The sequence below is a fragment of the Aspergillus niger genome (assembly GCF_000002855.4).
Source record: "Aspergillus niger supercontig An16".
Classification (NCBI taxonomy): Eukaryota; Fungi; Ascomycota; class Eurotiomycetes; order Eurotiales; family Aspergillaceae; genus Aspergillus; species Aspergillus niger.
Genome location: NT_166531.1, coordinates 2,021,864 through 2,047,831, shown reverse-complemented (window position 1 = coordinate 2,047,831; position 25,968 = coordinate 2,021,864). Strand labels below are relative to the sequence as shown.

Below are 25,968 nucleotides of genomic sequence, written 5' to 3'. Positions count from 1 at the left end.
TCCGACTCCGTGCCTCCAGGACCTGAACCCAATCATCCGTGGTTGATTGGCACTGCAACGGTTGACTGAGCGAATTTGGGCCCGGAATCAAAAGGCTATTAGGAAAGGATTGTGACTCAGTCAATGTGGTATTGGTGGCCCAATTTCCTTGGCGGCAGGTATTGGATAACATGGGAGAGCTATTTGTTGGTTGCACAATGGCAGACGCTGTGGCTGTGAGTAAGATGATGCAGGGCCCGGGATTAAACAGGATGGTTCGACTGCCCGGTGCGGGGGAATAAGGCCAAGAAAAGACACAAAACAGGAGAAGATGTGCAGACCATCGTTGACACCAATGAAAGAAAGATAAATGGGAGGCGAAGAAGATGGAGGGAGAAAGTGGATGGAGGGAGAGACAAACAAACAGACAGGAAGTGCCTGACCCAAACCACCTGCCTAATCGGGACTGGTATGCACGGGACCTCCCCTCAATCACTTCTTGAGCACATCTTTGATTCCCCACTGGGACAGCAAACTAGCAAAGACTGATTGCCCAGACGGTTTTCAGGCGTACGTTCGTACCCACTCAAGATGTTGCATGGGGACCGATTATGAAGGTATGAGGACGGTTTGTTTCACAATTTCCTTCCAACAAAAACCCGAGAAGTGCCACCCTTGTTTGATCCCATCTGTAGATGTCCGTTGCTTCAACCCAGCAGAGGACCCTCTGAGAGCACTACCCAATTTTAATATGTAAAGAGAGCACAATGAACCGATCAGTATTGACTGAAGAGATGCCGACAGAAGTAACAGCGACGAGAAGATCCCTCCCAAGCGGTCAATGGGTGGAGTTCACTGCAAGGGTGATCAAGCAGCAGCAGCACAGACACACTTGAAGAATGCCAGGCAAGGGTGGTTGGTCTACAAGAAGTCGAGATCCTCTTCGATTCATCGATCTACATGCCCCCTTATGACAATTGGCTGTTCGCTCGTCATATAGAGTTAGTTCAATAAACAAACACCATCACAGCTCTCTGACGGGGCCAATTATACCACAACCCGAGTAGTATGCGTTAGGTCATTCATTTTCTCGTGTCGTACTTTTCGACTTTGTATGTACATATATAATGGGAACAATCGCCCCGTGCAGAAGGGGAAAACAGGCACATGAAGTACATAAGAAACAAGCATCAAACGATCCAAGGTTTAAAGGTTTCCAAACCTGGTATATAAAAGCCCGTGAACGCCAAGCGCCCATTTCCCTTTGATGCACCCAAATGTTGTTAAAAGGGGCCTATTTCAACAAATGGCCAAACATGATCGCCAAGGGCAATGCAGAAAGCAAACGAATTTCAAGTCACTGGCACAAATATTGGACGATGTCGCAAAGGTGTTTCCAAGTCGCTTAAAGACTCAGGCCGACTTCCGCATCGAGGTCGGCTGCGAAAGTGTTCATGTCGTTCCGTAATGCCGCCGCGCGATCGTCGGCAAGCTGTCCGTCTCCCAAGCCGGTCAAATCAACGCCTTGTTTCTCAGCATCGAAACCCATGATGTCGGAAAGGTTGTTCATGGTACCCAAGCCGAAGCCATAGTTCTTCCCATTACCATTCCCAGTGTTTAAACCATCATCGGGAGCAAGGAAATCCGCACCGGCATCGTCAAAGTTTATCAAGGCATCAAAGTCGTTCTGGGTCACTTCCGCATCATTCGCCAGATCCATGAGTTCACTGATGCTCAGCTCCGAATCGAAGTTGGGGATGGTAAAGGCATCCTGGTGATAGCTGGGGTTGATGTTGCTGGTGCTCCCATTCTCGCTACCGTCGGAGGGTGGAGGCGTTGATGCGAACTCAGGACCGCTTTCCTTGGGAAGTTGACTGGCACGTCTTGCGCCATCAGATTTCGGGTACGTCAGGTCAGGGATCTTCTGCGCAAGAGAGTCGGGGGGTGGCGTCAAAGTGTTGACGCGTGCTGAGGTGTCAACAATGTTGTTCGTCCGTGCCTGCACATCTTGCGGCGCTACTGTAAGCTGAATTCCGGCCTTGCGAATGGCAGCCTCCAAAAACGATGTCGCGAAGTCTGCTGATGCATATATTTCTCTCAGACGTTGTAATATGCGCATGCACTGGTAGAACCGGTGAAGGCTGGTCATCCGGACGTTGTGGTCACTTGACTTGATATCGAGGAGATGAATAATCACGGCGGGAAGGAGGACCGTAACACCGGTCGTAGGGAAATAACGGGTCAGGTCTAGGCTGTGTAGATCCTGAGCAATATTTGTGATTTCGATCGCAGCAAACCGCACCTTATTCCTGGAAATTTCTTGTAGTTCAGCGTCCATCGAAGGGAATGGGATCGCAGGTAGAACTTGAGGGCGATGGAGAGCGCTGGACGTGGTCAAGTAGACCATCTTCAGGAGTGCACGATGAGAGTGAAGGACTTCCTGCGCCTCATTCAACTTGGAGGGCGCTGCGGGGGCGTAGCGTATCTCTGTCGGAAGGTGGGCCAGCCAGTCTTCCAGCTCCTGATCACAACGACGAACCTCGAAGGTCTCCGCTGCTGATTTCTTGGGTACCAACATCATGGTCGTCTCCATCGTTCCACCAAATTTGTGGCTCAGAACCGAATATTGGGCTGACAGGACATGGCTGACACAGAGACAAAGTTTGGCCTTTTCGATGAACATCAGGGCAAGCTCTCTCTGATGGCTCACACTCTGAAGTATCTCCGAGTTGCCTACCATGCTCACAATTTCCGGCGAGAAAGGATGGAACTCGAAATCATCCAGAGTCAACATCGGAACATCACAGTCATCGTCTTTCACGCGCATGGGACGTCTCATTCCCAAGGCGATCAGACGATCCCGCGTATATGTGCTCCACCAGATCCGTTTCCACATCCGTTGGCGCCGGACATCCATCCGGGAGTTGCCGGGGTCCCGATGCAGACCAATGGTATGTGCGAGGGACAAGCTCACACCCATCCAATGCCAGGTATCCTTCTGGTCATCAGGTGTCTCATACCAGTAGGTCATTAGAAGTAAGGATTGGACGAGAGAGATTCGGTCAACCTCGTAGTCGAAATCGTAGAGAAGTCGTGCACGCTGAAAGAAAGCTTTCCGAGCTGCCTTTCTGGTGGGGTAACCGGCAGCGTGGAGATGCTTCAAGTCGATAAAAGCTGTGCCGGCAAACATGACGGCTTGAAATAACAATAGGCTCATACGGCGGATGCCATCATTTTGAACGATCGTCTGCAGGAAGTCTTCCAGGTCAAGGAGGGGCATATAAGTGTGGACGTAGTGAATGTAACTTTTCAGCAATTCGTTGCGTAGTCCCACGTCGGGGACAGTCAGGGCTCCCTTCATAGACAAGTAGTCGATATCCTCTTTCTGCAGACGTGGCGGCAATCCGCGGATGTAATCTGGCAAGACCACACCGCCTGACCTGGCATTGGCGAAGGAAGGATCCAGCAGCTGTTGAATCTGCGAAGTCACATGGTGCAAAGGAAGCGTAGCTGGAACAGCGGGATTCGGGGCCATTCTTCTTCGAAAGCGATCCCCGGAGCCAATCCTGTTCGCTTGGCTTTGATCTGCACAAGTGCGCATCAGCATCTTATCGGACATGGATACAGTGGAGATGGATCATTGTGCCACAATCTCCGAGACTAATCAAGGGTGGAATACGAACATAAAAGATGTGGCATATGCTGCCCCTGATCCAAATCTACAGAGCGCTGCGAGGGAGAAGCTGGGGCCATATCGGAAAGGCCATGGCACTCGCTAAGTCGCCTGAACAGACTTGCCCCGTCATCGGGGATTTCTGCAGGTGATTGAGACAGCTGGTGAGGATTTGCATTCTCGACCTCAACACGTGATTTCCTGAACAGTGGCAACAAGGCGCGCTCGTGGTTAGCCGGCACTTCTGCGGAGGGAAAACGGAAGATATGTATTCGACGTGGACGAACTTTCTCCTCTTGCTCTCAGTGACAATGCACTCTACTTGGTCCAAGCGGCAATTGGTGCAGGGTGAACCATTTTCGACCACATCACACCGCACTTTGCGAGCCCGGCAGCAACAGCACGCCTTGGACGCCCTCCGTTTTACAGGACGGGCATTGGCGGGCAGACCGGCAGTGGAGGCTTTCCTCTTGGATTTGGCCTCGGTTTCCACGGTGGATTGAGGGGTGGGGGAAGTTGTTGATACAGCAGTGTTAGTCATTATGCAAAGCGTAAATTCAGTTGAACCAGATCATCCGTGAGTAGGCCAGCCTTTTTTGTTTTCGTATCGATGGTGGAAGAGGAATTGGGAGAGAAACGGCGTGGAGAAGTATAGCGATGATCAGAGTAGAATAATCAATGCGACTTTCTTGGTAGACAAAGAGGATTATAGGTAATAGGACAAAGATGGCGAAGGTAGTAGTAGTAAGTAGCAAGTAGTAGGAGTTAACAAGAGAAAGGTGGAGGAAGAGGTGTGTGTGTGTAGTAGGAAAAGGAAATCCAGAACGTGACCCAACGGAGGTGAAAGTAACAAGAGTGGAGAGGTTTCCCTTTTTTTTTTATGTTCCTTTTTTCTGTTTTTCTTCTTTTTTAAATTATTTTAAAATAAATCCATACAGGAATTTAGGTTAGAGAATCACTTTCCGCCGGAAGGGAGAGAGAAGGAAGAAAAAAAGGAATCACAGGACCACGTTCCAATCTTTTCGTCCAAAGGGACGAAAATCGAGGCAAGACCTAGGGCCGGGGAGGAGAATGTTTAAGTACGATTGAACTAGTGTTAGTAGCAGCAGCAAATGTCGCAAGTGCCTTTTCCAACCGTCAGTCAAAAATCCAGTCAGTCAGGAGGCGTTGGCGTTGGGGATGATGAGCCCCAGATCCACTCGCCATGGTCGCCTCCCCCAGACCAGAACCGTGGAATTCCGCCTAGAAAGTGGAAACCCACTGGCTGACGGTGTGCTCCGTAGTAGACTTTGAGACTAGGGGAAAGGAAAGGAAAAAAAAAAAAAAAGAGGACCTGACCTGGGTTAATCATCATCACCATCATCATCATCATCATCGGCGGTCGTCGTCGTCAAACCGCGCCGGGGGATTTTAGTTGAGTAGTGAAAAAGACTCTGCTACCTATCGTGGACTAGACTATAGGCACTAGTCACGCTGGCTAGAAAAGAAGGCCGGCGCTAGTGCGGGTCTGTATTTACCTCAGACCGCATCGACTAGTCCCCTTTGGGAGCGGTTGGAGGCTTGGGAAGGAGAAAAAGCGGGTTCCAGTCAAAGTGGTGGGGGAAGGAAATAAAAAAGTAATAATGAAAAAGACACAATCAGATTACGGATATTCTTTTTGAGCCAGTCGTTGCGCATTGCTTACTGTACAAAACACCCCCACTGGAGACTTCAACGACCATTCAGAAATTCATGACTGTTTGTTCAGGTCCACTACAAAACGCAGGACCCCCTCCTCCTTCCCCCGAAACAGGTTTAGTGAAGTACTTACTAAGTCTTTAGTGGTTTCCACCCAGTTCCTCAGCTTCCGTTCCACAGCCGGTTTCTTTCTCAGTGTACTCTGTATGTATCCGTTGTCTACTGTGTAGTCTAGTCTACCCAAACCAGTCAAGTGAACCAACTCCCGTCCCCTTACTCCGTATTTTCCGTCCTCTTAGCCCGTCCCCCCTCCCTCTCTTCCTTCCCTTCCCCACTACTAAGTAGCAACGGACCCAGAAGAAACACGATGGCAGTTTTCCATACCGATTGAGAAGGGGGTGGGGTGCTCCATCGGCCCGGTCACGTTACTGGCCCTGTCCGCCACAACCAGTCATCGGCAGCTTGGCCACCACCGGAGGGGACCGGGAGCAAATTCAAGACCCTTCCATTGGTTCAACTAAACGTGCTATCCCCATGAGACAAGACACAAGACTCATGGAAACCATTCCTCTTCGAGTGTTTACAGTGGGAAGTTTTATTTGGTAGAATATTCCTCGCGACTATTTCTGACCCTTGGATGTCCTCTAAACTGTCATGGCGCTACTCTTCCGTGCAGGGAAATGCAGCCACGGGGCGGTATACGGAGTAGGTGGTGACTTTTCCGGAGTCAGTTAGTTTTTAACACACGCACACACAAAGGGAGGATGCGTCATATTCGATGTCGGAAAAGACTCCGGCCCTTGTGACTTCTTTTGCTTGCACAGCACGGCGTCTCAGAAACTCGGGTCTGCTTCCGTCGGCTTCCCTTCCATTGCCCCCTTTTACGTCAGTCAATCAGGTTGGCTCGAAAATAGCGATTATTACCAAAAATGTAAATCATTCGGCTCCCTCCCTCCGCCCCTCCCTCTCTCTCTATCAAGATTATTATATTTGCCCCCCCCGTTCCACTGGAACCGTATTGCAAAGTGCATGTTATACTGTGTGTTTATGATCGGGGATCGGCCCCTGCGGTACGGAGTACACATCACGATCTCCCTTAACGTAATCAACGGTCGGACGGGCCACACGGTCAGGCGGGCCATCTGGTAATACTATACAAAAGATATCTTTTTAAACATAATATATCTCTACCATCCAGGTCTAGAAGAATTAGATTTCTTCTATATAGATTTTAAATAATATAAATAATATCTATATACCTTCTAAAAATGAATATACTTTTACTTATGGACTTATCATATTACAATATCTGTATTTATATATATTATATAAGAATCTGGTTTCATTATCAAAGTAAAAATTCTAAAAATCTGAAAAATTCATGGAATACTTATTCTTATATATATAAACTATCTACAAAGTTAGAGCTTCATAGAAGTAGTACTGGTTGATATATAATAGAATCAAAAAGACATCTTTTATATGGGATTTCAGGATGGCCCGCCTGACCGTGTGGCCCGTTCGACCGTTGATTACGTTATGCTAAACAGCCGAGTATGGGTCAGTCAGCCAGATACCACGGAGCCGAGGCCCGTAAGCGCTCCGTTTAGATTATCCCGTATGCTCTCTAGTTATCTGCCACTGCTTTGTGCATATACTGTGCGGCGCATGATGATCTCGGACTAGGGTGGGTTTCCCTTGCGCTATCGGAGCCTACCTCGATGATCGTTATGATAAGAGTACACACATGCACACGGTTGTCCTCTTCGCTCACACATTCATTACCTTGACGGAGTGTTGTCTCCTGGGTTGGATTGGGCTGAGAAACCCTCTACGTGTGATAGGAAAGTTAGTGATAGTCACATCAACATTGTCTATTAGATAGGATAACTTGGAAATAGTGCAGCCTGCAGCTTGTTTGCACTCGGTATTCCGATGACCCATCCAGTGCGGACGGTGCATATGTCATGCGGTCTCGAAGCAGGAGGCAGAATACTAAGTCTTGAAGTTGGTGGAGAGAAAGAGTGGACTTATGACGATCATACACATATCCTTTACCCCAGACGAAAAACGTAAGTAAGTTACATTGTAGTACAGAAGGGGCCTTTTTGGGGAAAGGAAGCCAACTAACAAGGTATCGTTGCCAATGCATCAAGAATTAATAATGAGCCAGGTGGTTGTCGCTGGCCTACAGCATCCAGACCCGGCAGAGACTAAGCCCAGTTGCCAGGCGCTATGCAGGATGAGGGATAGAAGCAGGGCAGGCCCGCCCGCCAGCTGCCCAATGTAGGATCGCAGCCGATCCCGCATGCCGATGGAGGGGCGAATCGTTGGGCCGGACCAAACCTGGGACGACACTGGGAGTTGGGAACGGTATCCTACGGTTAGTTCGTTCGGGGGTTTTGATTATTTAGACAGAAATCAATAAATGCGGTCACTGGCTGGGAGACCCCACTAAAACTAGGAACTGGAGAAAAGCGGGAGTCCTTGGATTCGGCTCGCCCGCCGCATCGAGACCTACTCTCCGGAGAAGTCATTTAGATCTTTACTGTGTTCCTCCTTAATTTAGGCATGGAAAGGCATTATTCTTTGAAGAATACAATCACGAGATGCATAGTATCAAAATAGTAGGTAAACGTCATCATAAACAGGAGTAAATTGACGTTTACTTCTGGATGCAGCTGGCTTTGAATGGGTCGTAAATTGGTGCTGGTCACAGACTAGGGCAAAATATCGCGCGGGTGGATCGGCCCCAATTTCTTGATGATGGTGATGATGCTGCTACACACACTGTGCATGCGAGCTGTCAGTCAAATCCAAGGAGCAGCAACGGAGCGCAAAGCACACCTTGCTCTAGACCTGGCCACTAGGCTTTACGGATGAATAATATTAATCATCACCCATTCCATGCGTGAATTATTATCCCTGCAATGTGATTTCCCCAAAATGTATCAACAACAAGCTCAACCCACGTGATAGAGGGTCCGATGTCACGCTTGATAGTGCCGACAACCGGAGGAGACGAACCCTCTCGCAAGGTAGCAAAGAATGTTCTGTTGGAGCTGTCCAATAATTCTGTCGGAAATAGCGAGCCGTAACGGCCCAGAATCTGAGCGGGTGACCTGTGAGCTCGCTCCCCAGGCGGGTTAGTATTATCTAGCTGGCGCCCAAGTGGAGTATGGAGGGACCAGCAGACTACCTGTGTACGTATTGCCAAAGGCTATTTGTGGCTTGAGAAGAGGTCGGGGAGCTGCGAGAATCGGAGGAAAGAGCTCGGTACCCCACAAGTAGAGTGAAAGGATGGCGCACTGGGGTAGAACCAGGCACCTATGATGAGCTTAGGGCCTTTCGATTCCTCTAGGGTGGATAGAACAGATAGCTCTCCCTCTCTCTCTCTTTCTCTTTCTCTGTTTGTTTCATGTACAGTGTCGTAATGAAGGGTGACATGAAAGGGCGGTTCCTTGCTGTCAATGTGTGCCATCGAGACATGCTGCATGCCACTACTGTAGGAAAAGCCCTACCTGTAGGTGATTGGATCAACTCGTTGGCGTTAATCAATTCATGTTTCAATTCCTGATAAAGAGTGACAACAGCACTACCTACAGCTAACTAGTACTACTACTTAATTATCTAAGACCTTCCTTTTTAAGATGTGCTAGCGTTGTCTGTCCATTTTCACATGAACATCTTGTGCTTACCCCTGGGGGAGGCATGCAACCTTTCCTCGCAAGCAGTACTACTAGAAGGTAAATCAACGAGATTTCCATGCCGTAATTAGGGATTGATTGACTGGACCAAAGAATGAAAATACGGGGGTACAAAGTGAGTACTTACTTAGTACTACTAGTAGTAATTCGTGGGGGAAAAACGAACCAACGCACAAGCGGTGGTGATTGGCCCGTGTTGGCTAATCTCCGACTATCACGAGGGATTTCCCCCACGCCAATCAATGACACTCGAGCGGATTCCCATGTGGGGACGCTCACGGCTGACTAACAGTCGGCTGGAGGACGATTGGCCGCCAATCATAAATCGCGTAATGCTCCCCGAGTTGGACACAAAAACGTGGAGTTGCTCCCGATCGGGGAAAGACTGTTCCAGTTGGACTCTGGGCTCTGGATTCTCGTTTTTCCCGGGACGGAGGAATGGAGCCTGCGACGGTGCCGGTCGTTTTACTTGAAAGTCGGGTAGCCTTAGCTCTTTTGGTTGTCTGGGGCAAGTTACGTATCATCAGCTGCCATTAATAGTAAGGGGCAAGAAATTGGGATTAGATCAATTTTCGACCCCAGAGCCGAATTTCGCTTGGTCCATCTATTGCGGGCGATCGAACCTTCCAGCTCCAGTTTCTCCAGCCAACATTCCCGCCTTTGCCCCAGTTTCACACCCCCCCTTTTCTTCTCTCGGACTGCTCCGTGCTGCTACTATCTTTCAGAACTAACCCGGGGAGGCCGGGGAGCTGACTTCTCCCGCAACCTCTCATAACTAGATGCTTTCTTTGATACTAGATAGATGGATAGACAGGAACCTGATCCCTCGCATTCCCTTTTCCCCTTACCTATGATATCATACGCCCCTCCATCCTTGCCTGCTACTAGTTTGGTTGGACATCCTGTACGTAACTGGTGGATTATGAAGGTCCAACGCCTGCACGATTTGCCTTATATCCTATAGAAAGTGAATAATTCTCTTCCCACCATGGAAACGCAGATAGAGAACCTATACTCAGCCACAGTGGCATGCTTCCCACTACTTGCCATCCAGCGGATAACCCCAGATCCGGGGCCCCCTAGGAGCGTCTTGCCTAATTCGGTAATCATACCTATTCAAGGGAGGATGACTCGATAAGCGATCCCTGTTAGTTAGTAGTTTACGACTGAGGGATATAACTACATACCAATCCCATGACTCATTTTATAAAACCTGTACGGAGTATTCCAGTCCACCCTTTGAACTTGAGTAAGGGGGGGCAGATACACGACTCCCGCAGTTGGTTTTTCTAATGTACGCACTCGGACATCTTGCCGAGCAAGCTTGAGCTCGGACAATGGCAATCCGAGAGCCATAGCCCAGCCTGCACGCCCCCCCACGTTCTTTCATGTCTGCTGCAAGCCACCAGCGGTAACCCGATGGACGGGAGAGGAGAGACGAGGGGAGAGAGAAGGCTGGGTAAACTCACAGACGGAATAAAGAAATCACCACGACGGAAATGAAGTCATACCGTGCATGGCTAACAAGGTTTAGGCGAGTCCGAGAGAGGTCCGTGTCAGAAGACTCGCGCTGCACAAGGTGGGCCTGACAGATGGAGAAAAAGGAGCTGTCGCATGCCCTTCCTGCTACTAATCTAGCCCCGGCTATGAGGGTATGAATTATTTGATTCCTTGGGAGATCGTTGCAGGATTTGACTCATTGACTGCGCGGAAATTCCCGCATGACTGGAAAAAGACGTTGATGTCCTATGAAGCTCGATGGACTGCGGGCCTTCTGTGTTGGTCTGTCAAATCTGATGGATGCAGTGCAGATCGCGGGGTAACCCCGCCAGATGATAGCAGGATCCAAGTTGTAGCTGATGAGAAGAATACTACTATCTCCCCGATATATTTTCGTCCTTGGGGAATGGTGTACTATACATACTTTGAAATTTTTGGCAGCCTTCTCGTATACTGTTTTGATAACTAGCTGATAAATACTACTCACTAATTCTATAACCGAGTTGAGATATATATTTCCAACGCTTGGCGTAGTATAGAGTAACTAACGTGGCAATTCAAACTACTAGTACTTAGTAGCAGCATCGATGATCCTGGGGAATTCAACCCCTCCTCTTAACATGAGCACGTCCAAGTACTAACATTTGCCTAGTAGTCCTCATATTTCTGCTAATGACTTCTTGTAAGCGGAGACAAGGCTTTTGAAGACTAGACGCAGTAAGATAAAGGTACTTACGTGATCGTCTGGTGTTGTAACAACCACTTTAGGTAGTAACGCTTATAAAGATAGGATCTAATGATTGTCCCTTTTATCAGATGTCTATGCATAAAGTAGGGTAGACGACATGATTCTCATAGTCACCACAGACTATGTTGGAAAAAGAATCTTACCAGACGCACACTCAATTCTAGAGAAGAGGAAGGTAACAGTATATATTAAGTATGGTTATAGAGGTGATCCTTCAATATCTCCCTTTTGTGTCCTAACAATTTCCCAGAGTTTCCAATATTATTGTGCCACTTCTCTTCCCTAGCATCTCGGGCAGTGTCACCCCTAGAAGCCCTGTGCTCAAGCAAGGACCCTGATAATGATTACAGTTTGATAATAAGAGTCATCTACCCCAGAACACTACTTAGTCCAAGCTGAGGGCCTAGATGTCTCTCAGCTTCAACATGAACAGTACAGCAATCGCCCCGAGATATGGTATTTAGAGCTGTAGATCTCTATAGTACTTTGTTTTTCTGAAGCGATTGCTTTTGGGACTCTACGTGTAATCAAACAGAATCTGCTTAATCTATGCAGATTTAGCCCTATCTTGTGACTTGTACAAGAGACTTGTCTGAGTAGCAATAAGATTTTCTGTTGCTGTAGTACTTTACTATTTTACTTTAGTGTGTCACTTCCAGTAGTAGCGCCTAGAATGCCCCCAGAAATGGCCATAGGAGGTCCCTTGATAGTAGTCTCAGGAGTAGTCTTGAAAATGGTCTTTGGGGTATTCTGGAAGGGAGGCGGTCTTGAAAGTAGTTTTGAGAGGTTAAAGATAACTCTACAGTATTTTATAGAATACAAATATAATCTAGGCCTAATTAATCCCTTTTGAAACAAAGTTCTAAAGCCCGGCCAGCTGTAGAGTCCACATGAAGGCCACCGTTGGATGATGCAGGTGCCGACAATTACTTCAAGAGCGTACTGTAATAAGAATTTGAAGAGCTATCATAAAAGCATAAACACGTTACATCGATAAATCCGTCATTCATTGATCAAACCAGTCCGTGGGTTCCATGGCACTCGGCCAAAAACGCCGTCTCGGGGATATCTCAACGAGAAATAATATGTGCCCAGCAAACAGCCATACCAGTATACAATAAGCAAACAATCCAGCAAATATCGGGGAAGAAACAAAAATCCACAAAGAAGGACTCAAAAGAAAGGGATCAAAAGAAAGGAAGAGAAAAAAAAAATAAAACATTATCGTCAAATGCGAAAAGAGAGTGCAGTCTTTAAGCACCGCCACGGCCCATTCGTTCAATGGATCCCATGATACCACTTCGTCCGGGTGTGGGAACCGCAATTCCGGACTTGCTGCCGCTGTTGCCTCGAGCATGTCTGTTGCCCATTGCTCCGATTTTAGGGATTCTCTTTTCACCATTGCTCGAGGTGGTACTTGGAGGACGAATGCCACTCGAGGTGCTGCCATGGCTTACGCTTCTTTGGAAACTCCCAGTGGGTGGTTCCGGGGCAACAAGCACTGGCTCTGGCGACTCAAGCTCTCTGGTGGTCAAAGGCTGGGGGTCGCCCTGTGCTGGGGGCTGGTCCTGCTGGATTGCCAACCATTCATCCACGGCTGCCACCAACTCGCCTTTCTCTGCTCGCTCCTGCTTCAGCTCCGCGTGCAGGCGTTCGTTGTCTTCTTTCAGTGCCGTCATTTCCTGTTGTAAGCCGTTGATCTGTGCCTCCAGCACACGCTTCTCTGCTTCGTGCTCCTCCCGCTCGTGTGACAATAAACTGGGGTCGACTCGTGGGGGCTCTGACATGGCGGCATCTCGCTCTATCTTCAATCGCTCATTCTCTTCGTTGGCGGCTGTCAGCTTATTCTCGGCTTCACGCACGCGCTTTTCCCAGCGAGCTTCGTAACTCTTCTTCAATGCAGCAACCTTGGTTTCGTGCTTGCTCTTGTAAAGCGTATGAAGCTCACGTGCAACCTTTTCCACGGCGTCCTGCACTTCCTTGGCGGTCTCCTCGGATGTCTTGGTGCGAGACGTATTCTCAGGTGCTGCGTTGCCAGCGGAGGCAGACTGGAGAGCCGAAGCCAACTGGCTCTCCAGTTCGACTACTCTGCCCTCTAACTGCTCTCTAGACTTCTCTGCCTCATCCAATTTCCGTGCCAATCGTTCCTTCTCTTGTTCTCCCTCAACAATTTCCGCTCTCACTTCTCTAAGGATTGCTTCCATTTCTTGGCCCCTTCGTTCCCACTCAGCTTGCTCGAATTCCAGGGTTTCCTTGCGCGCAACTTCGTTACGGACCTCTTCCAGAGCTTCCCCCACACGACGTTCCGCATCTGCAACTGCCTGTTTGAGGCTGGCAACCTCCGCCTCCTTTCCGCTGAGAGTCGCCTTGAGGGAAGAGATCTCGGAGAGGAAGCCGGATTTCAGAGTCTCAAGCTCCCGAGGGGTGACCGTTGGAATTGACCGAGGAGTAGGCACAGAAGGAATGTCGAAATCCAAAAGGGAAGCCTTCGCAGGTGATCTCACGGAATCTCTGGCAGTCCTCAAGGGAGACCGGCGGGAAGGAGAGTAGCGCTCGTTTTGTACACTGTAACGTTGACGGGGGTAAATATTCGGCTGATCGGTCAAATCAAGCAAATTAGGGGTATCATGGATGCTTCTTGATTCTCGCTTCCGTGGTAGAGGGGATGCAAGAGAGCTTCCCATGTTATTGAGAATGCTTCGTCGAGGAGACTTCCTTGCGGGGGAAGGGCTGGCCAGTTCCGCGTCACTCAGATGAGGCCGCGATGTCTTGTAAGGCGAATCATTTCGAAGTTGCGCAAAAGTGGTCATATCTGGAATGGCGGAGAAAGTGCTGAGGCGTGTTTCATCCATAGATTCGTTAGAGTCATCAGTCATCGCGTCGTCTGCTTCCTGCAGGTCAAGGTTCCCATCCATTTCTTGGGCGCTATCTTTATCATCCTCATGGAGGACAGTGCTCATGCCTTCATTGTTCTTCTCCTCCACCATGCTATTCACAACTTCCTGGCCAGCATCTTCTACCAGGTTGTGATCAGCAATGAATCCAGCGTCCTCATCAGCGTAGACATTGATATCAGGAGTGCCCCTCGGACCAGTCCCCTTCTTGTATCTATCATTGGGGGTCACATCTCCATCCGTATCGTCAGGGACTTGTTCGTAGGAGCGCTTTCTAGGCGTCATGGAGTGGTCCCCGAACCCCCCCGGAGACACCTGCCGATTAAGGGCCCGCAGTCTCTGAAAGTCCACAGTCTCTTCTCTTGCATTAAATTGGAACGGCGAGCTAGGTGCTGGCATCACCGATTCAACGTCCTCATTATCCATTCCCTGATCGTCGTGCGATTCGTAGAATTCGTGCTCAGGGATGGGATCTTCCTGGACTTCTGTCGACACTTTGAAGGGGCTTGATAAGGGATCCTCGGGCGCATCCATATCGTCCTCCTCTACAGCGAACGCAGGTTTGCCATAGCTCGGCGAGAAGGCTCGGGAGTTCTGGCGCGAGGGTGTCAAGGAGGATAAGGGGGTAGTCATGATGACAGTGGGTGGGATCACTCTTGAGGGAGACGAAATTGAAGATCTCGATAGTGTGGACAAGCGTCCTGACACCAATCGATGGGGAAGGTTATGAAGCAGTCCCAGAGCCCGTGTGGAGGGACAATAATGCGGAGTTTGTGATGGGGTTCGAGGCGGCGTTTATTATGATGATTATTTTCGGGCCGTTGCCAGGATGTCGCGGTAAACAAAACTAACCCTAGTGGGGACTAGCGTCACGTTAGTGAGGCGGCTGTGATTGGCAAAACTCTGGATTCCTCACCGCCCTGCGACGGGGGAGCCAACCTTGTCCCACCGCCTTTGTTTGCATCATCGACAGTCGGTACACAAATGCCAAAGGCATATTCAGATATGATCAAATTGTTAAGTAGTATATGAAATTTTGGTATTATCCTATCTATATACAGTGATCGACACCTTGATACCCTGTAAGCGCTAGAATGCAGCACAGCAAATCATAAACATTTTCGATAAAAGCAATATCGTGGTATCATAGTATGCCAGACTAGAACGCAGAACTCTCAGGCAAACAAGTCTCATGAATTTGTCCCACTGTTGCGCTCAGGCAGTAGTTCTCCTAGACATGGCCAGTCCCATCACTATCGACATCTGTCACGATGATATGGACCGTCTCATCTTTGACTGGCGTGGTATGTGACGCATAGTGGCAATGTGCAGCTGGTTGAACTGTAATAGAGGCATGTTTCTTCTGTTCGATGAAAAAGAGCTGCACCGCGCCGATGACTGCGACAAAAGTGCTTCCCCACCAGGCCAGGGCCGTGAAATCGATCTTGGAGCCCGTACTGTACAAGAAGCCTGCAATTGGTGGCGCCATCGTGCGTGAGAAGGCGCCGGCCGAGGCCGCGAGTCCATTGATCTTTCCGAGAACGGAATCGGAGGGACTGGCTTGTTTGATGAGAATGAGAAGGACGGGGTAATCGATAATCGAGAGAATGTTGCGGACAACCAAGCAGGTGTAGATGCCGAAGATCACATGTTGGCTAGGAAGGAAGATGAGGAAGGGTACGATGAAATAGGCCAGCGGATGAAGAATGGTGACGACAACGAAGAGCCTCCAGACACCCAAGCGCTGAGCCAGGAAAGGGAAGATAAGGCTCTGGATGACAAGTGCAATTATGCCATCACTTGACATGATCAATCCAACGGTCCGAGTTGAGAGACCGACTCCACCTGGAAAACGAAAAGCTGAATTTGACAACGCGGAGATGCTGCTGGCATTCTTATCCTGCAAGAAGATGGGCAACAGATGGTCATATGTCATCGAATGGTAAGTGAAGATTGCCAAGGCAATAATAAGCATGGTCACTCGCCACGTGAAAATAGTCGGTTTCTGCGAAGTGGATTCGGGCTTTGAACCATCGGCGTACACCGTCCAGTCTTCATCCTCATGGAGATGGACTTGGTTGAAAGTACCGTAGGACTCTGCACGTAAATCTGCGCCTGCATTGGCGGTAGCTCCTGCAGTTGCAAGAAGAGGACGCTCCACGGACGGATGATCCAGGTCATCTGGCATTCTGCATGGTTGCATATCAGGATGCGTCTCCTCGAGCAAGATCCAGCTGGAGATAATGCTGCAGAGAAGTAATCCGGAGCAGACGAGATTAGGCAGAAGGTAAGGGAATTTGCCAAATAGGCCATTCATGGAGAACAAGGAGGGGAAACCTTCAGCAGGCTTTGCAAGCAACCCTCCAATCGCTGCAGCGGATGAAGCCATTAACACCCGTTTCCATTTGTACCTTCAGATTACCATCGCACTTACCTGGCCCGATAATCGTACCAATTGACCACACGAAAGGCATCACAGCGTAAGCTCGAGCTATAGGCGCGCACAGTCAGCAGCAGCTCCAACTAACGAGTACCACCACAAGTACCACCACAAACAGGGGATACGAGAATATTCTTACGTTCATGCTCCGGATTCTTGACCAACTCACCGACCATGGTCTGAATCACACCAATATTCCCATTCAATATTCCACCCAGGGCCCGTCCAAAGAGGGCAACCCAGAAATTAGAGGCGAATCCCACGATGAGGAGGGATAGCATCGTGCCAAAACAGCCGGAGATGAGAACGGGTTTGCGGCCGACACGGTCTGAAAGCCCGCCCCAAAACATACCGGTGAGGGCTTCACAGAGGGAGAAAGCGGAGACGAGGATTCCCGCATAGAAAGAAGCGCTGTTGGTATCAGCCACATGGAAGTCCCTGACCATTACCCATGAGTATGGGAAGATGGAAGTCAAGGCGATTGGCTCTGCGACGCGGCATATTGCTACCCAGGAACAGGCGTTAGCAAAGCAAACGCAGCAAAGGGCAACGGATCTGCATACATAGAAGGAAGAGCTGAACAGTGGGAAACTTATGGTCCGAGGCGGTTGGTCTTTGCTGCAGTGTTAATACCATCTTCTGTACAGAAAACTAAGTCTCTTACGGCAAGCCCTCCGCAAAACAACAAAACCCTTGCTAATGGCCCTCCTCTTGAAGTGTCCTTGTTTGCGTCTGGTTTGACAGTGCAGATCGAAAATGGAAAGTGCCGAGCGCAAAAGAACACCACAATTGCCGATAAACTTGTATCGAGTCAGTTCTCGATCTAACGATACCACTGAATGCTTTCGCTCTGGGTCAAGAAAGGGGGAAGGTGACACAGTAGCAGAAGGAGCAGAGACTGGAGAATTCACAAGATCGGCGGCCAAGTGTCTCGGCTTGTTGAAGGAAGAAACGCAGAGGAGAGAGCGAGAGAGCGAGCGGGAAGCCGGGAAGAAGAAAGAAAGGGACCGGCAATAAAAAAGGCGACGGTGGAGAAGTGGGGACAGTGAAAAAGCAGGTTGACTGGTTCTCGGAACCAGATGATAGTCATTTTCTTGCAGGCAGAGAGAGATTGAGTGGGTGGGAGTGGAAAGTAAGGTACAACAAGTCTTAGTAGTGCCTGCTAAGAGAGCAGCGGGCGCCACCTGACAGACGTTCGTCCAACTGATGTGGTTCCAGGGTCAGTCTTGGTCGAATTGTATGGAACCCCCCTTCTTATCCGACTTCCTTGATTTGCCAACCAAACTTTACCTCGTTGCAAAAATTTTCAGCTTCCAGTGAGCGGTGCTCTTTTCCTGCCAGGGAACCTGGCTCTTCTATAAGGCGCATACATAGGACCTGCGTATCACCGGCACAATTTAGGTTCAGTCGAGCCCCAGGGGCCGGAGCTGCAACCGGACTTTTCTTTTGATGTTCCACATACATGCCATTATCCATAGACGGCTGTCATATTCTATTACCAGTAAATGGGGGATGGTCGGTGTTACATTCCTTTGTAGGGCCTGGGTTTCCGGGCTTCCGAGGACAGACAAGCTTGCAGGTGGCGAGCATGCCTTTAGCCTTTAGCCTTTATCAGACAGATGGTATGTGGGCATCATCGATTAATCAAGTATCGAAAGCGATTACAGGAATAATGCCCTTGAATTACTACAGTTATAGCACATTTCTCTGCAACCCGTGTAGATACTATTGTAGTTACTACTAGTATCTAGAGTAATTGACTAGTTAGATAGTTAACGTAGTTAGTGAGTGTGACTAAAAAAACACTAACCGACTGCGAATCCACTGCTGGGCCACTTCATCCCGGGGCGCCCCGCAACCCCGACAAGCAGCAATACGCCAATCACACCCCATCTTCCTCCTCGAGCTCGATAAGTTGATAACCTTCTTTACACACTGCAGGTGCCAAATACAGTTGGGTCAACCATTCGGCTTCTGCCAGATTTTAGATCACCCTCCGCTATCCGGAAGCTGCTACTCACTCATTATTACATGACTGAATTCGGTTATGTTGCCTGGAACAAGACAATAAAGACCTCGGACAGACCAGCCACAGTCCGTGATCTTGTGTGGAGTGATATGCAATATATGCAATTGTGTCATCGATTGCTCGGTCTAGACCGTGGACCGTTCTGCTTTGTCTGGATCTACTGCCAGGATGTTGTCATTGTTCTTGGAAGGTTCAGTTTAAAGCCAGGATGACCATAGTATTTTTCTTTATATCTCCGCAACGTATTCTAGCCATCAATTGGTTCGATACATTAAGGATAACGGATCCTATGGTAATGAAAGACATAGACCGAAATGTGTAGGTCTTGAATCTATACTTCTTGTATTTACAATCAGACAACTAGCAACCCTTCAGATAACAGGTTGCAGAATATTGCTTGAACTGAGAAGGCACTGGCCGATCTGTACATTTTGCCAAGGTAAGGCCCACCAAGAAATGATTGCCTTTATGAGGAGGCAGATTTGGGCTGTTATGCTCACGTGCTGTTATGTCAAAGCATGCATTAGGTAGCATATGTCAAGCGTGAGTCGCGCTCCGATCCTGACGGCCATCCGTAACGTCGATTCATTTGACCCTTGGTGCCGCAGATGGCCTGCTTCGATGGCCTCGAGCGACTGGACTGGGTCTCCGGGTGAAAAGGTACCGGACTATGATAGTGTATGATCTGGCTATGACATGTGTCCCTAACGACCAGCATTTTCGGACACTGGGATATATAATCGCCGCTCTCTCGCAGCCTTTAGAACGAGTCAGCGCTTCCGTAAAAGAAAGCCGTGGACCTGATGAATAAGATACCTCGAGCCACTTCTCTACCCAAGGCTTAAAGATCGCCCAGGCAAGCAGACTGCCAGTAGCAATGATAAACATGAATACAATGGCTTGGTCTTTCCGGGAGTCTCTCTCTGAGGCACAGACGTCATGTTAGCATAGCACGAACAATGGCAAGTGACTCGAGGGTGAATTGGCTCATACGGAAACAGGTTGTGAAGACATCATCTTCTTTGGCGCCATGACAGGTGGGCAAATCATAGTCCAAGCAGAACTTCCGGTTACAATCATTGCAGTTCAAAGAGCGATAATTCTTCGCTCTCGTATCCAAGATTGCTGCATCATCGCTGCGACGGAGGAAGTGGGAGACACCGTTCAAGGCCGACGTCGATTCGGAAGAGTCGGGATCGAGAGGGATGATCGTACTGTTGGAGAAGCAGGTGCACTTGCAGAATGACGCGGGGGCTGCGTTTGACTATTAGCCTCTCTATTTTTGACAGTAAAAGCGGAGCCAGCATCGGACACCAGACGACCGGGGAAGACTTACAGGAAGCCACCACAAATGAAGTCCAGAGCAAAAAGGCAGAGAAAAGAAATAGCACCCTAGAGGCGCTATGCCGTAGTAGCATGGCTGGCGAATTCGCTGTGAAAGGGATGGTTATCTTATCCCCAGGGATCAAGAGTTGACGTGTCGGACTTCGTTGCGGCCGCGGAAACGATGGTTTATTGGCGCCTGAAGGCGGAAAGGCCAGACTTCCGATCCATCCCCGGATTCTTGGTACCACGTGATCTACAGTTCCTCCTATTGAGGACACCGAAGGATCATGAACCAACGATAAACTATATTAATCATTCATTGTGAGGATGGTCTATTATCACTCCTGTGATTTTCTCCCGTAGCATGCAGCCTACACTCGAAATCGGACCTACAAGTCGTGTGACGAAGTTGAACATGATGCTTGCCTGGGCAAGCATGCCAATTATGCAAAATCTATCAAAGCTAATTGCGAAAATCATGCAGTAAGCAGCATCTTCTAAGACTTTCCTTTCATCCCCTTGCTGCGATTTTCTCTCTGCCTTTGCTCCTTAGCAGCCTCACGTCGTCTCCTCTTCCAAGCGCGATTGTTATCACCCCGATTCTCCCAGAACCATTTGGTAAATTCCGAGTCTTCCTTCGGCCCAGGTGCGGGTTTGGGAACTGGAGTATTCAGGTGCGTCTCATCATCTATGTCCATAGGATCAGGCCGTCCCGTGGTCTTCCAGTTAATTCCCCGACCTATCAAAGCCGTGTCGGGGGTCGGGGCAGCGCTTCTTAATCCTCGGTCTTGTAGATCTCTCTTGGTGAACGGCGTATGCGGTTCGGTCGGCTTATCTTCAACCTCTTCTTCCGATTCTATATCATCTTGCGCAAAGAAGCTGAACGGCGCATGCCCCTCTGTCTCAGGCTTCGCCTCAGGGGCACCCGGCGGGGGTCTCTTGAAAAGCGCTTCCAGTGGGTGGACAGTTTGTGGGGGCGGTGGGTTATCATCCACGGCTGAAGCAGTTTGATCCACGGCGGGTTTTGATTCGGAAGCTACTTTCTCTTGCTCGCGCTTTTTTGACCGAACCGATGTATCATCGTCGCTGCTGGATGAATCATTCGACTCAGCCGATGAATCAGTCGACTCCTGATCGCTTTCAGAATCTGTAGAATCTTCATCGGAAGAAAACTCTCCACTAGACGAGGTCCAGTCTTCCGACTCCTCATCAGACTTGACTTCCTCGACAGCCTTTGTCTTTTGACTTGTGGCCTTCTTGGGAGAGGCAACTTCATCCTTCACAATCTTTGCGGCCTTTCGCTTCTCCTTGGCTCCGGGTACCTGTCCTGGCCTATACTTATCACTTCTTATCCGATCGCTGGCCGTCTCTTTCACATTCCCTGCCTCATCTACCCAGCCTTTACCCTCTTCAAATCCAACTGTGGGGGCTGATTGCTCATCCCCAGAACGTAGGAAACTCGGATGCGTAACGGTCTTGGAGAACTCGTGAACAACCGTTTCCTGCGCGGATTTCTTGCTCTTCTTCTTGGCCTTTGTCTCTGTGGCCTCGTCGGCGGAGGTCTTATTGGGTGGTAGTTTTGTGCGGAATAGACATTCGGCCTTTTCGGTGTACTTGGATTTGGCCTGCGACTTTGCGGACTTTTCGTCTTTACTTTTCTTCTTCTTTTTCTCTTCCTTGCGCCTTTCCTGCTTCGAATCTGCCGACTCGGTCCAGCCCCTCTTTACTTGGCGATCCGTCGGGAGCTCATAGCCATCCAGAACTTCCTCGCCCGCTTTCAGCTTCTTGGATTTCTTCGAGGACTTCCTCTCGGATGATGATTTTTGGGGAGCAGTGTCGACTTCGTCTTCATCCCTTGACCTTTTCTTCGGGCGAGCGGTATCGACCTTGAACTTCTTGCCCTTGAGAATGGAACCGTTGAGCTTCTTTTTTATTTTGTCGGCTTCCATGGTTGGCAGGGTCACGTAGCCGTAATTATTTTCGGGGAAGGTTGGAATGCAATGGAAGGAGATTTCCGTAGCTAGGGCTTTGATCGATGCGGGGAGCACTGCCGGTAGGAGGTCTGGGGTGAATGGGGTGATATGCAGGCGCTTCGTATCGGACGGTGTGGTCGTCATTTGCCCAATAGATAGTTAGATAGATACCTGAGTACGGTAGCAGTGCAGGTGACGGCTAAGAAGTCGGAGGGAAAAAGGTGCAGTCACAAGCGCATTCAGCCTAACAAGTGTCTTTGATACTCGGTGAGAAACAAACTTGAGTAGAATAAGACAGAAAGTTCTTGTGAATGGTCACAATGGGCTTCCAACGAAGCATCAAGCAGACCCTGTTGCAATAGATATTCCAAGACCGAAAAATTAATGATAGGATCAGTTATTGGCCGAGGGATTTTCCGGGCCGCCAAGACCGGGTTATGGAGATGTGGCGCAGGCATGCCATCCTCAGCCACAGGTTTCTGTGACATCCCAAAAGCATTGATCGAAGTTGGTATAAGTTTCATTCTATCTACCATGGTGACAAGGAAGTACGGGTGTAGAAAAGAAAAATCTGGTAGGAATAGCTCAGCAACAAATGGCGGAATGATTGATGTAAGACTCGATGTATCCACTGGAACGAGATGCAAGTTGCAACAGCAATAAATGGATTTCAGCCTCCATTACAATGTAACAGTCGGGCCGATACTCAGCCGGAGCAGGATTTGGCGGGTGAATAGTGGATCCGGAGAGAAACGACCAGGTAATCTTTCGTACGGGACCAGACCCGACCCGGCCTGCTTTTTAGTTACCAGCTGTTACTTGTGTAATCCCCGTAAAACGATCAGTAACTGCCATTGATCTTCCTGCTCTTTTCCCTTATTCCCTTTTCCCCCTTTGAAACTTATTTTCTTCTTCCTCTTCATCGCTTAACTACTTAAGTACTAGGATTCTCACTCGCCACTCTTCCCCAATATCTAAAAGTAGTCTTGCTACGAAGATCCCTTCCCCCTACATTACTCCTCCTCCTTCAACACACCCACCCCCCCCTGATCCGGCCCCATACCAGTCTTCCCGCGGCTAACTAAAGCCCGCACGTCTGATCTCATCGCCGCTTCCAGCTTCGACCTCAGTCGCTCACATGGCCACTCGGATTCCTTAGCATCATCTCTTTTTTTCCCATCCCCTCCCCGCCCTACCAACTGAGGGTCCTCTGAAGTGTGCTCCACATTTCCTTCCCTTCACTTATTTTGGATCCTCATTTTCTTTCTTCCTCTGTTTCGGGGCGTTCTTCAACATCGCTACTTAGTCACTTCTCTCCTCTCATTACCGGACGGGAACTTCGCTCCCTTCTCCGCTTTCTTATCCGGACCGCCTCTTGCCAATCTCACCATCGATCCTAACCCGTCATAATCCAGTCACTCAACCCTACTATTGTCGACATACACGTCGGTTCCCATTCTCGTTCGAGATGGGCAATTCTCAGGCGAAAGAGAGCCGGCCGCTTGCTTCATCCAGTCGCCGCAGCCATCACCATGGCCCATACGGTGACCGCCACCATGGTGATGGTTCCAGGTCGAACCGGGGTAGCCGGCCCGACCTGTCCCTGCTCGGAATAGGCGGAAGTTCAGAGCGAGATCTGGCGTCGCTCGAACATCGACGAGAAACAAGACAGGAACGAGAGGCTCGCCGGCTAGAGAAAGAGCGGGTAGCTCGGCTCAAGGAGCGGGAGCGTAGTATGAAGGAAGAACATGTGGATGGTGGTTATCTGGTGACCCAAGGTGTCTATACAGGTCCAGAGGACTTCAACAAGGCTGTGGTCCGGCAGCTAATGGTGAGTTTGCTTTGCTGCCAATTCTGGCCTTGGAGAGCCCGGAGCCGATGCTGACTATTTCCTTATAGATCGAACGACGACTTGCGCCGTTTTGGAGAGGACTGAATGACTTTTCGGACTCGTGGACAGAGCACCAGCTTATGGCTGCGGCGCGTGGCCTTCCCATTCCCCCTCCCGACGAGATTCCCCCTGAACTGGAGTATAAGAACCCTCCCAAGGCCGCGGAAGACGCAAAGGAGGTTTCGGATTCAGCCGCAGTGCAATATTTGATGGTCCCCATTACGTCAAGATCACAATCATACGGCTCCGACGCTTCCCAGTCATCCACGCCCGCACATTCCCTCCCCTCCCCAACATCTCCTATCGCGTCCGGCACATCGAGCTCACCACTGTTCAGAGCGCGAGCCAAGACACTTGCGTCGCTAACCACGCCGAAGCATGGAGTTCAGTCTGATGCGGCTTCACGTGAAATGCAGTTACCCCGTGACCCGTTTGTGAACGGACAACCCATTGAAGCTTACCTATATAAAGACGCGGCGGAATGTCCCATTTGTTTTCTGTACTATCCTCCGTATCTCAATCGGACGAGGTGTTGCGACCAGCCTATATGCTCCGAATGTTTCGTTCAGATCAAACGCCCCGACCCTCATCCGCCGGAGCATGGAGACGCTAACCCAGATTCTGCTCCAGCTGAGGGTGGTGAACAAGCCGAAAGCCAAGACTGCCAGCTAGTGTCAGAACCCTCGGCATGTCCATTTTGTGTCCAGCCGGAGTTTGGGGTGACATATGCGCCCCCGCCGTTCCGGAGAGGGCTAGCGTACGCTTCTGATCCGAGCTCACGCCCCAATATGGCCTCTCCACTGTCTTCCACATCCTCTCTATCCTCTGGGAACACCCCCACCACCGGCCGTCGACGCGCGACCTCGTTATCGGCAAACGATCCAACCGTGATTACTACCGATAGGATTCGTCCCGACTGGGCTCAAAAGCTTGCAAATGCCCGAGCTCATGCTGCGCGGCGGTCGGCAGCAGCGACTGCCCTTCATACTGCGGCTTACTTGATGCACTCTAACGGCGCTGGAAATGATTCCCGGATTGGTCTGGGAAGAAGAAGCGTCATGCGGAGAAACGGCGCGCCAGAAGCTCAGAACTCTAGCGCGCGCACCGGATCCCCGGCGCTGCAGGCGCTGGCATTCCTCACGGATAGGCGCGCAGCTGGCCACGAAGCCGACTCGGCGGAAGAAGGGTCCGGTAACATTGCCCCACCTCGTCAGAGCTCGAGGCGGAATCGCATAGATGATCTGGAAGAAATGATGATGATGGAGGCGATCCGACTCAGTCTAGCGAGCGAGGAAGAGCGGCGCAAGAGAGAGGAGAAAGAGGCCAAGAAAGAGGCAAAGAAAAAGGAGAAGGAAGCCAAGAAGGCAGAAAAGGTTGCGCGCAAAACCGAGCTCACCAGTAACAATGCGAGCAGCTCCGCCTTGGATGTGCTTCCGGATGCGCGGCTAGGTAGGGTCACGAGCAGTTCCTCTTCCATTGCGGCTGAGGAGGTTGTATCGGCCGGCAAGGGTAAGGAGGTAGACCGTTCTGTACCAGCTGGTGGCTCTGCCGCTGAACCCAGTACTGCGGCCGAGGAAGTGCAGCCCGCGGCGGCATCGGCAAGCCCGGCCGATCAAGCGCCGAGTATGTCACCTCCAACGATTGTCCAATCGTCGTCCAAAGATGTCACGAGGCCTTCGCATCTTCGGCATGTTTCTAGTGCATCGTCATCGTTCTCCTCGCTGGTCGAATCGATGTCGGAAGATCATGCGGGCTCCGCGGAGGGAGCAGGCTCCTTTGCAGAGCCCCTTTACAATTTCCGCAGTCTGGCAGCCGTGATTGGAGATGAAGAGAAGGGCGACGAGGCACCCGAGCATGTTGAAGAGACCTCGTCCAAGCCGAATGTGGAGGGGTCAGCCTCGCAGTCCGTTCAGCCGGTGGCAGAGGCATCGGTTGCTGAACCCGCGACTACCACTGAGGCCAAGGTACCGATGGAGGAGCAGCGCGACAATTTGATACCGAAAGAGCTGGAGACCCAATCCGTCGAAATTACAGGTACCACACATGATACGGAAGCGACGTCCTGAAGCTGCCAGCGCTACGTATCCAAGACCATGACTAGTGAATCTGTCACTGTTGGAGGGCCTGATGA

General features: G+C 50.0%; 8 protein-coding genes across 8 annotated transcripts, besides 1 other annotated feature; 3 read left to right on the top strand and 5 right to left on the bottom strand.

The window, feature by feature from the left end:
* Nucleotides 1-170: 170 nt before the first annotated feature.
* On the top strand, nt 171-875 carry An16g08990 (hypothetical protein; the record flags this gene model as incomplete). Its single annotated transcript, XM_059745366.1, has 4 exons — nt 171-254; nt 372-448; nt 548-596; nt 741-875. 4 exons carry the CDS (start codon nt 171-173, stop codon nt 873-875), a joined length of 345 nt encoding a protein of 114 aa, XP_059604933.1.
* A 509-nt stretch (nt 876-1,384) lies between these two features.
* On the bottom strand, nt 1,385-4,193 carry An16g08980 (uncharacterized protein; the record flags this gene model as incomplete). Its single annotated transcript, XM_001398158.1, has 3 exons — nt 1,385-3,564; nt 3,663-3,853; nt 3,940-4,193. The coding sequence occupies 3 exons, from the start codon at nt 4,191-4,193 to the stop codon at nt 1,385-1,387; spliced, it is 2,625 nt and encodes an 874-aa protein (XP_001398195.1).
* Nucleotides 4,194-6,428: 2,235 nt separating this feature from the next.
* Nucleotides 6,429-6,867: a mobile genetic element (Remark: Vader is flanked by 44 bp inverted repeats (IR).;~Title: transposon Vader - Aspergillus niger).
* Nucleotides 6,868-8,225: 1,358 nt separating this feature from the next.
* An16g08960 (hypothetical protein) lies at nt 8,226-11,977 on the bottom strand (the record flags this gene model as incomplete). Its single annotated transcript, XM_059745365.1, has 14 exons — nt 8,226-8,528; nt 8,610-8,819; nt 9,028-9,118; nt 9,203-9,310; nt 9,423-9,539; nt 9,660-9,744; nt 9,855-9,973; nt 10,046-10,130; nt 10,224-10,400; nt 10,510-10,659; nt 10,741-10,892; nt 11,525-11,599; nt 11,657-11,750; nt 11,938-11,977. The coding sequence occupies 14 exons, from the start codon at nt 11,975-11,977 to the stop codon at nt 8,226-8,228; spliced, it is 1,806 nt and encodes a 601-aa protein (XP_059604932.1).
* Nucleotides 11,978-12,537: 560 nt separating this feature from the next.
* An16g08950 (uncharacterized protein) lies at nt 12,538-14,811 on the bottom strand (the record flags this gene model as incomplete). Its single annotated transcript, XM_001398156.1, has 1 exon — nt 12,538-14,811. The coding sequence occupies one exon, from the start codon at nt 14,809-14,811 to the stop codon at nt 12,538-12,540; it is 2,274 nt and encodes a 757-aa protein (XP_001398193.1).
* Nucleotides 14,812-15,409: 598 nt separating this feature from the next.
* On the bottom strand, nt 15,410-17,064 carry An16g08940 (uncharacterized protein; the record flags this gene model as incomplete). The annotated part of the gene is made up of 3 exons (XM_001398155.3): nt 15,410-16,548; nt 16,613-16,669; nt 16,758-17,064. 3 exons carry the CDS (start codon nt 17,062-17,064, stop codon nt 15,410-15,412), a joined length of 1,503 nt encoding a protein of 500 aa, XP_001398192.3.
* A 1,585-nt stretch (nt 17,065-18,649) lies between these two features.
* An16g08930 (hypothetical protein) lies at nt 18,650-20,123 on the top strand (the record flags this gene model as incomplete). The annotated part of the gene is made up of 5 exons (XM_059745364.1): nt 18,650-18,837; nt 19,190-19,307; nt 19,504-19,588; nt 19,685-19,876; nt 19,948-20,123. The coding sequence occupies 5 exons, from the start codon at nt 18,650-18,652 to the stop codon at nt 20,121-20,123; spliced, it is 759 nt and encodes a 252-aa protein (XP_059604931.1).
* Nucleotides 20,124-20,258: 135 nt separating this feature from the next.
* Nucleotides 20,259-21,922, bottom strand: An16g08920 (uncharacterized protein; the record flags this gene model as incomplete). The annotated part of the gene is made up of 3 exons (XM_001398153.3): nt 20,259-20,276; nt 20,367-20,436; nt 20,586-21,922. 3 exons carry the CDS (start codon nt 21,920-21,922, stop codon nt 20,259-20,261), a joined length of 1,425 nt encoding a protein of 474 aa, XP_001398190.3.
* A 2,703-nt stretch (nt 21,923-24,625) lies between these two features.
* An16g08910 (uncharacterized protein) lies at nt 24,626-25,903 on the top strand (the record flags this gene model as incomplete). Its single annotated transcript, XM_001398152.3, has 1 exon — nt 24,626-25,903. One exon carries the CDS (start codon nt 24,626-24,628, stop codon nt 25,901-25,903), a length of 1,278 nt encoding a protein of 425 aa, XP_001398189.3.
* Between the last annotated feature and the right edge of the window lie 65 nt (nt 25,904-25,968).